The sequence below is a fragment of the Herpailurus yagouaroundi genome, unplaced genomic scaffold (assembly GCF_014898765.1).
Source record: "Herpailurus yagouaroundi ecotype Mexico unplaced genomic scaffold, PumYag 161, whole genome shotgun sequence".
Taxonomy (NCBI): Eukaryota; Metazoa; Chordata; class Mammalia; order Carnivora; family Felidae; genus Herpailurus; species Herpailurus yagouaroundi.
Window position 1 is genome coordinate 10689079 of NW_024412402.1, and position 11337 is coordinate 10700415.

General features: G+C 40.9%; 1 protein-coding gene across 1 annotated transcript in view; it reads left to right on the forward strand.

Moving 5' to 3' along the window:
• The first annotated feature begins 397 nt into the window (after positions 1–397).
• ARCN1 (archain 1 coat protein complex I subunit delta) overlaps positions 398–11337 on the forward strand; it is a 27589-nt gene continuing 16649 nt past the window's right edge. The window contains exon 1 of the mRNA XM_040483203.1: positions 398–549. Within this exon, the coding sequence (XP_040339137.1) occupies positions 547–549 (3 nt within the window). The 5' untranslated portion in view covers positions 398–546. The remainder of the gene's footprint in view (positions 550–11337) is intronic.

Consider the following 11337-nt stretch of genomic DNA (forward strand, 5'->3'; position numbering starts at 1 on the left):
TCCTGCTCACAACCCCAGGATCAAGAACCGCATGCTCTTTGCACTGAGCCAGTCAGGTACCCGGATTGTCCCCATTTTTAAATGAGCTCATATTTTTATTACTGAGTTCTAAGAGTTCTTTATATATTCTGAATACTAGTCCCTTATGCACACCAGTTAGTTTGTATATTAAATAATACGGTGGCTGCGAGAGCTTTATAAACTGTAAGAGGTGTTGCTAATTAAGCGAACGCGCTGACAATCTGTGAAAGCACAGAAAACAGGAGCTTTCGGAGCTGTAGCGTGAGCCTCCTATACCTCCTTGGCAAAACCTGCCCAGCAGCCGGGTACTGCACATCCCCACCCCACGGCGCCCCGCCCTCCGCCCTTTGACCCGCGCCATTTCCGGTTGGAGACGTGGCTCGAGGCCGCCATCTTGGCAAGAGGCGAAGCGGCAGCGGCTCCTGACAGGGGGGCGGCAGGTCCGGAGCGGCCGGTGCTCCCCTTCCCCTGACCCCAGCCCCAGTGGAGCCGGAAGCGCGAGTGAGCCCCGTCACCGTCCTCACCATGGTAAGATCCGAGCCGGTCCGAATTGCCGGGGTCTGCTTCCCTTGCCCGTTGTCCCTGCCAGACGGCCTGGTGCTGGGGCCAGAGGAGTCCCGCCCAGAGGGCCTGGAGCCGGACACTTCCCTCGGGGCTCGGGGAGCCGTGTGGACTTCCCTGCCCTGTGCCTGACCTCCCAGGAGATCCGACGGACCTGCCTGCAGTCCTTTTCCCGTTGCGCCCACACCCCTTCTCCCTGCCCAGCTGGGCACCCTCCTCTTCTGGGCCCGGGGTGTTGCTGTTCGAGAACCGCGTAGTGGAGTGGCTTAGACCGTCTCGCTGCAGACCTCGGTGCTAGTGTCCAGACGGTTCCCTGGGGGCCGGGCTCTGCAGGCTGGTCTCCTCTTGCGGGGGGGGGGGGGGGGCGGGCTCCCTTTCTTCGGTAATCGGCTCTCCTCTCGTCCCCGGGGTTTGGTAGGCCCTGGATACTCGGAATTCAAACCCATTGGTGTTCAGGACTTCTTTTGTTTGTTCGGAAGGGGGAAATAGAGGAAAGTTCGAAAGGAAGATGGAATAGGAAGGAGGAACTTGTGACGTTAGTTTGTAGGACCCAGGTGTCCCTGAAACCTTTCGCTACTTCTACAGAATTTAGGTGTGTCCGTTTGTCAGTGTTACCCAGTACATGCCGTGTATGGGGCGTTAGGGAGATGTGAGCGAGTAATAGAGAACACAGGCTTTCTGTTTTCAAGGAACTTACCGAAGTAAAATGTGTAGGTGGCACATCGTAATCGGAACTCTCACCGGGGGGGGGGGGGGGGGGACAAGAAGGGGTTGCACCCTTCTTCAGATGTTCCTTGCCTTCAGATGCGTGATCTTCATGTTCTCATCTATTGTAGAGACGGAGAAGATTAATGTGTTTGAGGATGGGACAAAACAGTGCTGACAGCACGAAATCTTGGCTTTATCAGTTTGTGGATATTTATGAAGTAGGAGAAATTCTTTGGTTCCAGATGAGCTAGTGACTTAGTGTACTTTATGCCCTTAAATCTTTTGAAGGATTTTTTTTTTATTCCGTTAATTCATTAATTGATTTAAAGCATCTTCCTACACACTTGAGAGGTGACAGTATAGTTTGGTGCCAATCCTATTAAGTTCTCTTGACAGCGTTTTTAGATGAGAACTTGGATGGTGCAGGGGTAGGATTCATGCTTGGTTTTTAAACCACTGAAGGATTTTTGTTTTCAGCTTCAGGCAAATAAATCGCACCCAGAAGGTTTGCCTCATAAACTTTACTGTTGGACATAAATGTTTCAAAAACTCCCGTTTTTCATTTCCACTAGGAGGCTCAATATTGGGATAGGGATTCTTAAATTCCTTGGCTGTTTACATCCTGGGTGTATTTAGTGCATTTTAGAGCATATTATAATTTTAATAGCAAAATTAAAGTCTTGTAGTACATAAACCAAATACAGATAGTCTTTACAAAAATCGTGTTTGTTGAAAAGTTCTTGGAACTTAATATATGAGAGAGCACAAGCAGATGAGGGGCAAAGGGGAGGAGAGACCAGATTCCAAGCAGGCACCACACCATCAGCGAAGAGCCCGATGTGGGGCTCAAACTCCTGAATCGTGAGATGGTGACCCGAGCCAATACCATGAGTTGGATGCTCAACCGACTGAGACACCCAGTCGCCCTGGAACTTAATATTTTTAATTCATTGATAACTGAGAGATGATAAAGCCTTAGGTATTGAATGATAAACATAAAATAAATTTTGCATGTTATTTGAATATGTGCATATACATACAGTTGTGTCATATTTAAATATGCATATTTTAAAAAATTATATGGGACTTGGCAAGAGCCAGATACCCACAGATTGGTGTACTCTGGAGAAAAACTTATCTCGGTATATTCTGCTCTGCTGAGTGTTAAGAAATTATTAAGTATTATTTCTGTATAATGTTTTTGGGTCTTATTCTTTTACTAAAAGATTCCTAGATAGTAGAAATGTCCAAATAGGTCATGTTTTGTAAGATTTATTCTGTCTAAAAGTTGTATCAGAACTTCTGAAAGATGATTTTTCCTCAGCATTTTATTATAAAACTTTCAAACATCTAGGAAAGTTGAAATAACTTCACAGTTATTTCACCCACTTTTTTTTTTTTTAAGATTTTATTTTTAAGTAATCTCTACAGCCAGTGCAGGCTTGAACTTACAACCCCAAGATCAAGAGTCTCATGCTCCACTGACTGAGCCAGCCAGGCGCCCCATCAGCAGCTAGATTCTATAATTAACATTTCTCTATGTTTATTTTATTGCTCATTTAATCATCCATCCATCCCTCTCTCCACCTTTTTTTTTTTAATTTTTAATTTTTTAAATGCATTTCAGAGTAAGTTGAAGATATCAGTACATAAATGTTGGTGGGAGGGTTGTAGGTATGTCATTTTCCTGTTTTTCCTTTTTTCAAAGTTTTAAAGTTGACACACAGTATTGACAGTTTTAGGTATAATAAATGTTGATTTTTGAAAAATAAATTTCCTTTGTTAATGCAAAGAAGTTAATGCAAAATGTCCCATATTAGGAAGTCCTAGTAGGGGAAATAAGTGAACAAATGCAGAAACAAATGGCTTATGATGACTTTGTCATGAAGTGAAGTACAGAAAAGGGCATCTTTTGATTAGATCTTCTTTCTAGTTTTCTGCAAATTAATGAGAACATGTTCTTATTTTCTTAACATTTGTTAGATAGTATGGTCCGTTCTTTGTCTTAATAAATTTAGAATTGCATAAACTTGATATGAAGTCTCATGGTAGCAACAGTCTGTAAAATCTTTGGTTACTTACAGAATGCTGTTTTATTCACTCAGGATAGCAATGAGTAAACTAGACTGGACACATTGAATATAAATGATGACATTCCGTTCCAGAAGTCATTAGTTATTAGAAAGCTAGATTTTGGTTCCTGTGAATGATCTGCACATAATGAGGAAGAAACTGAAATCCTACATAGTAATAACAGTCCCCAACTAGGGTGTTATTATTGCTTTTATTTACCTTTGTATATAACATAGCAGCTGCACAGCTTTTGTTTTCTTTATGTATCTTTTTGATTGTTGTTTGAGAGTACAGCAAAGAAGAAAAAAGTTCTTGAGTTTCTGTTGATTTGTCAACTGTTTATTCTTCAAGTAGAAAGTTTTTACTGCCGAAAGTGAGAACAATGTCCTTTTATTTTCATTCTCTACAAGAAACTTGGGATGAGCTTAAAACTCTCACTGAGTAACTTTCAAGTTTTAGGTTTTGTATGAGGTGTAGATTTTATTGTAATCATCCCTCTGATTCTCTCTGTAATTACCTCATGCAAACAGGAAAGGCAAAGTGATCCTCTCTGACAGTTGTAGAAACTAGCCTTAATATGATCATGAATCACGTATATGTGTATATGACATCATTGCAGTCATTTACAAAGGAAAAAGTGACTGCCTAGTTCTGGGAGTGAGGAATATGGAACATCTAGAGGTTCGAGGAAATCTTCAGCTTTTTTTCTTTAGGGAATTGTGCGTGTTTATGGTGGATCACTACCTGTTATTCTCAGACCTTTATCACTAGTGGGGATGAAGACATGGTATGCAGCTTATCTCAGACACAGCTCTGTCTGCACACACATGATTTGTTTTGATGAGGTAGTTTGCCTTTTAGCAGCTTAATATTAATGTAAAATACTGTTCCAAAGTAATTGCTACTGGAGTGGTGGGTGTAAAGTCGGGGTATTGTACACTTTTAGTTGCTATAAAATTTTCAAATGCTTAACTTTAGAATTGCAAAGATGCAAAGGCACTGTAGATTTCATATAAACCTCTATTTTGGGGAAGCAATTAAGTGACTTATGCAATATATAATTAGTGACAGAGGCAGAACAGAAACTAATTCTTTAGGTTTCTTTACTCCAAGAACTTTCTGATCCATGTAGTTAAATCTGGGTAGAAGAGACTTGTTATTTAATCCAAACACAAATGATAATATACTCAAACCATCTTAAGTATTATTAAGAGAAAGGTTGTGGGGCGCCTGGGTGGCGCAGTCGGTTAAGCGTCTGACTTCAGCCAGGTCACGATCTCGCGGTCCATGAGTTCGAGCCCCGCGTTGGGCTCTGGGCTGATGGCTCAGAGCCGGGAGCCTGTTTCCGATTCTGTGTCTCCCTCTCTCTGCCCCTCCCCTGTTCATGCTCTGTCTCTCTCTGTCCCAAAAATAAATAAACGTTGAAAAAAAAAAAAAAGAGAAAGGTTGTTTGACGAAGCTCAACTTAATGTTTTTTTTTTGTTGTTTTTTTTTTTTAAATTTTTTTTTTCAACGTTTATTTATTTTTGGGATAGAGAGAGACAGAGCATGAACGGGGGAGGGGCAGAGAGAGAGGGAGACACAGAATGGGAAACAGGCTCCAGGCTCTGAGCCATCAGCCCAGAGCCCGACACGGGGCTCGAACTCACGGACCGCGAGATCGTGACCTGGCTGAAGTCGGACGCTTAACCGACTGCGCCCCCCAGGCGCCCCTGTTGTTTTGTTTTCAACAATCCTGGAGATGTCATCTAACTTTTGGGCCCTCGGTTTTTACATCTATAAAACCACCACGGGCTCTTGAAAGGTCCTTTTAGGTCTAAATGTTCTTTTCCAAAAATATAATAAATAAATAAAGCAACTTCATAGAGAATCATATTTATTCATTCTTCCCCAAAGAAAATCAGCTCAAATTACAGTCAGAAAAATTAACTTACCTTGTTGTGTATACTGTATTTTAATAAATGTTAAACGTTGGGGCTCCTGGGTGGCTCCAGTCATTTAAGCGTCTTGACTGTTGGTTTTGGCCCAGGTCATCATTTCATGGTTTGTGAGACTGAGCCCTGTATTGAGCTCTGTCTACACTTACGGCGTGGAGCCTGCTTGGGATTCTGTCTGTCCCCCTCTCTCTTTCTCCCTCCCTTGCTCTCTCTGTCTTGCTTTCACAAAAAATATATAAACATTGACAAAAAAATAAGTAAATGTTTGACATTGGTGAACACTGATATGAAGGGGAAGCTTTATTATGTCAAGGCACGTAAGACGAATGCTAATTTAGAATAGGTTAAATTTATCTTGTTTAGAGGTGACCATACCTTCCAGAGGTGACATGAATAACATAGTGAATAGAAACCTGTGTCAGCTTCATGGTCCCTCTGATTGTGGTGTCTTGGGTATTTCAAGGTTTAGAGCCATACTTAGTGTGGGGCACTTTGGTACTACTTCAGAAGCCTTATTTTGCTTGTATCTGTATAATGGAATGACTCAAAGAGTCTCAGAGTAGAGCTCTTCTGCTTAGGTCCTGCCTACTGTTTTACTCTACTGTTTGTTCATATTTACACACTCAACTTCCCCCAGTTAATCAAAGCATGATTTAAGTGCTGTTTCTTTCACCAAGTCATCCCTGATCTTACCAACTAGAAGTAATCTCTTTGAAATCCCAGAGTATGTTACTTAACACATTCTGCCCAGTATTACACTTATTTGTGTCTTATCCCTTGTAGGCTTTTTTCTGAAATTGAGGTATAATAGGGCGCCTGGGTGGCTCAGTTGGCTAAGCGTCTGACTTTGGTTCAGGTCACGATTTCATGGTTCATGGGGTCGAGCCCTGTGTCAGGCTCTGTGCTGACAGCTTGGAGCATGGAGCCTGCTTTAGATTCTACGTCTCCCTCTCTCTCTGCCCCTCCCCCACTCATGTTCTGTCCCTCTGTGTCTCAAAAATAAACATTAAAAATATAAAATAAAATTGAGGTATAATTGATATATAACATTATATCAGTTTCAGGTGTACAGCATGATGATTCAATATTTGTATATGTTGTGAAATGATCATTACAATAAGTCTAGTTAACATCCCTCACCATACTTACTTACAAAATGGTTTTTCTTGTGATGTGACCTTTTAAGATCCTACTAGGCTTTTGGAAGGAAGAATGCTAATCGGTTTCCTCTTAGTATTCCTGGAGAACATCTGGTGTGTATAGTAGGTGTTCAATAAATAATCATTTAGTTATTTTTATAATAATGTTACAATGGAGACCACCAATCTATAAATAGCCTTTGACAAGCCCAATTAATAAAGCAAAGTAGATGGGGGTTCCTGGGGGGCTCTGTTGGTTAAACGGCCCACTCTTGATTTATGCTCAGGTCAAGACCTCACAGTGGTGAGATAGAGCCCTGTGTTGGGCTCCGGGCTCACAGCACGGAGCCTGCTTGGGATTCTCTCTCCCCCTCTCTCTTTCTCTGCCCCTCCCCTGCTCCTGTTTCTCTCTTTTTTTCAAAGTAAATAAACATTTAAAAAAAATAAAGGAGGTGACTTGCTCCTCTTCACAGCATATACCTTTCTGGTTACAAGTTGCCTTTTGTTTCTTTGTTTCTTTGTCCCTTTTGTGTTGCCTTTGGTGTTAGTTTTTACCTAAGTTCTATCTGTGTGGAATGGATGCATTTTTTTTTTTTAATTTTATTTAAGTTATCTGTACACCTGATGTGACCTCGAACTCACAACTCTGAGATGAAGAGTCACACACTTTTCTGACTGAGCCAACCAGGCACTCTGTATAATATTTTAATTGATATATCACACCTTTAAAATTATCAATAATTCCTTATTATCATTCACTATTCTTTTACTGTTCAAATTTTCCTGTTGTCTTACATTTTTTAACAGTTGTTTGAATCAGGAGTCACATAAGATTTATATATTATGATTGGTTGACAGGTTTCTTCAGTCTCTCTTAATCTGTGGGTTTGCTCTCCTTTTTGTTTTATTAATTAAAATTTTTTTTTAATTTTTAAACTTTAATTTAAGTAGGCTCCATACCCAACATGGGGCTTGAACTCATGACACTGAGATCAAGAGCTGCATCCTCTATCTACTGAGCCAACCAGGCGCCCCTGCCCTTCTTTTTATTTTTAATTGAGCTATAAATCACATACCATAAAATTTAGCCTTTTAAATTTATATCATTCAGTAGATGTTTTAGTATATTCACTAAGTTGTACAGCCATCACCACTATCTAAACTTAGAACATTTTCATAACCCCAAAGAGAAACCCTGTACTCATTTGCAGTCACTCATTTCCCCTTTCCCAGCCCCTGGCAACCACTAATCAACTTTCTGTTTCTGGTTTTGCCAATTCTGGATGTTTCATATAAATGGAAGCATGGAAGATGTGGCCTTTTATGTTTGGTTTCTTTCACTTAGCACAATATCTTCAAAGTTCATCCATGTTGTAGCATGTTCTTCGTTTCTTTTTATGACTAATATTCCATTGTATGGATATACACTCTGTTTATCCATTCATCAGTTGATAGACTTTTGGGTTTTCGCTTTTTAGCTTATTTTCATCATTATGAATGATGCTGCTATGAACATTGATGTACAAGTTTTTTATGCAGTACAGCTCTTTTCTGAGGGACATTTTGGAGCAAAAATATTATTATTTGGACATATGCAGCATGTAAACCAATAGTGAACCAGTACAGAGATTTACCTGCTTGTCCTTATTAGTAAGCTGAAACAGTGACTAAATTTTTATCTTTTTAATTATTTTGCCAGGGGCGCCTGGGTGTCTCAGTTAGTTGGTAGAGTGTCGGATTCTTTTTTTCCTTAATGTTTATTTTATTTTGAGAGAGAGAAAGCATGAGTAGGATGAGGGGGGAGGAGGAGGGGAGAGAGAGAGAGAGAGAGGAAAGAAAGGAAGGAAGGAAGGAAGGAAGGAAGGAAGGAAGGAAGGAAGGAAGGAAGGAAGGAAGGAAGGAAAGGAAGGAAGGAAGGAAGGAAAGGAAAGGAAGGAAAGGAAGGAAAGGAAGGAAAGGAAGGAAGGAAGGAAAGGAAGGAAGGAAGGAAAGAAAAGAAAGAAAAGAATGAATCCCAAGCAGGTTCCGAGCTGCCAATGCAGAACCCAACTCGAGACTCAATCCTACCAACAGTGAGATCATGACTTGAGCCAAAATCAAAAGTCAAACGCTTAACCGACTGAGTCACCCAGGTGCCCCAAGTGTCCATCTCTTGATTTCGGCTCAGGTCAGGATCCAGGTAACTTATGGGATTGAGCCCTGGGTTGGGCTCTGTGCACAGCATGGAACCTGCTTAAGATTCTCTTTCTCTCCCTCTGCCCTTCTACCCTACTTGTGCGCGCTCTCTCTCTCTCCCTCTAAAATTAAAAAAAAAAAAAGAAAAAGAAAAAAGTAATTCTGTTTTGCCAGAAATCTGTAGATGGTTGAAATATGAACCTATGATAAAAATTAATGTGAAATCGGGGCGCCTGGGTGGCGCAGTCGGTTAAGCGTCCGACTTCAACCAGGTCACTATCTCACGGTCCATGAGTTCGAGCCCCGCGTCGGGCTCTGGGCTGATGGCTCAGAGCCTGGAGCCTGTTTCCGATTCTGTGTCTCCCTCTCTCTCTGCCCCTCGCCCATTCATGCTCTGTCTCTCTCTATCCCAAAAATGAATAAACGTTGAAAAAAAAATTAAAAAAAAAAATAATGTGAAATCACGGGCACCTGGGTGGCTCAGTTGGTTGAGCCACTGACTTTGGCTCAGGTCATGATCTCATGGCTCTGTACTGATAGCTCAGAGCCTGGAGTTTGCTTCGGATTCTGTGTCTCCCTCTTGCTGTGCCCCTCCCTCATTCATGCTCTGTCTCTCTTTCTCTCAAGAATAAATAAGACATTTAAAAAAATTTAAAAAAAATGTGAAATCAAATTTCTTGAGTACATTTAGTTTTGGCCTTCTGTACAAATATAACTCTTGACCTGGTAATAATTTTAGGTCAGTTTCATCTACAAAGAGATTAAAATATTAGCATTATTTGTGTACCAAAAATTACTCTTCCGTTTATTTAAAGAAATCTTTATTTCACACGATTAATGTAAAGACATGGAATTGCCACGATATACACTTTAAATATCTTAACAATTTTATACGTTAATCATACCTTAATAAAACCAAATGAAAAAGTAAAAATCTATAGCCAAAATAAATAAATAAAGTTAAAGACATGGAATGGATAATTTCCTTTGAGAAATGTGTCATAATCATTTTGCATTTTTTTTCTTTTTCTGGTATCCTTTACTATCTTCAGTATATCTTTTTGCCTCATATGTAGGTGATGACAAAAACCTCCCAAGGCCAAGGGGTCAGTGTTGGTGAAAGATAGATTTTTTTTGAGTGCAAAACTATTTATTTTAAAATATATAAATATTTGGGGAAAAATAACTGTTTTTGGACTTTTAAGCTAGATTATTTGTCATTTAAAAAAAATTTAATGCTTGTTTTATTTTAGAGAGGGGGGTGAGGGGGGGAGGAGCAGAGAGAGAGAGGGAGACACAGGATCCGAAGCAGGCTCCAGGCTCTGAGCTGTCAGCACCCGACTGTCAGCCTTGACTCAGGGCTCGAACTCTTGAACCGTGAGATCATGCCTGAGCCTAAGTTGGACGCTTAACCGACTGGGCCAGCCAGACACCCCTGCCATTCTTAAAGTAATCAACTGGAAATTTTTATACTCTGTGACTCTCTATCTAAAATATTTTCTTTTTTTTTTTTTTTTTAATTTTTTTTTTTTCAACCTTTATTTATTTTTGGGACAGAGAGAGACAGAGCATGAACGGGGGAGGGGCAGAGAGAGAGGGAGACACAGAAGCGGAAACAGGCTCCAGGCTCTGAGCCATCAGCCCAGAGCCCAACGCGGGGCTCGAACTCACGGACCGCGAGATCGTGACCTGGCTGAAGTCAGACACTTAACCGACTGTGCCACCCAGGCGCCCCTAAAATATTTTCTTGAAATGGGCAGAAAACATGAATAGACACTTCTCTAAAGAAGACATCCGGATGGCCAACAAGCACATGAAAAGATGCTCAACGTCACTCCTCACCAGGGAAATACAAATCAAAACCACACTCAGATATCACCTCACGCCAGTCAGAGTGGCCAAAATGAACAAATCAGGAGACTATAGATGCTGGAGAGGATGTGGAGAAACGGGAACCCTCTTGCACTGTTGGTGGGAATGCAAATTGGTGCAGCCACTCTGGAAAACAGTGTGGAGGTTCTCAAAAAATTAAAAATAGATCTACCCTATGACCCAGCAGTAGCACTGCTAGGAATTTATCCAAGGGATACAGGAGTACTGATGCATAGGGGCACTTGTATCCCAATGTTTGTAGCAGCACTCTCAACAATAGCCAAATTATGGAAAGAGCCTAAATGTCCATCAACTAATGAATGGATAAAGAAATTGTGGTTTATATACACAATGGAGTACTACGTGGCAATGAGAAAGAATGAAATATGGCCCTTTGTAGCAACGTGGATGGAACTGGAGAGTGTTAATGCCAAGTGAAATAAGCCATACAGAAAAAGACAGATACCATATGGTTTCACTCTTATGTGGATCCTGAGAAACTTAACAGAAACCCATGGAGGAGGGGAAGGAAAAAAAAAAAAAAAAAAAGAGGTTAGAGTGGGAGAGAGCCAAAGCATAAGAGACTCTTAAAAACTGAGAACAAACTGAGGGTTGATGGGTGGGAGGGAGGGGAGGGTGGGTGATGGGTATTGAGGAGGGCACCTTTTGGGATGAGCACTGGGTGTTGTATGGAAACCAATTTGACAATAAATTTCATATATTGAAAAAAATAAATAAAAATAAAAATCCCTGAAAAAAAATATTTTCTTGATCCTTTTAAAAGTAATTTACAGGGGCGCCTGGGTGGCGCAGTCGGTTAAGTGTCCGACTTCAGCCAGGTCACGATCTCG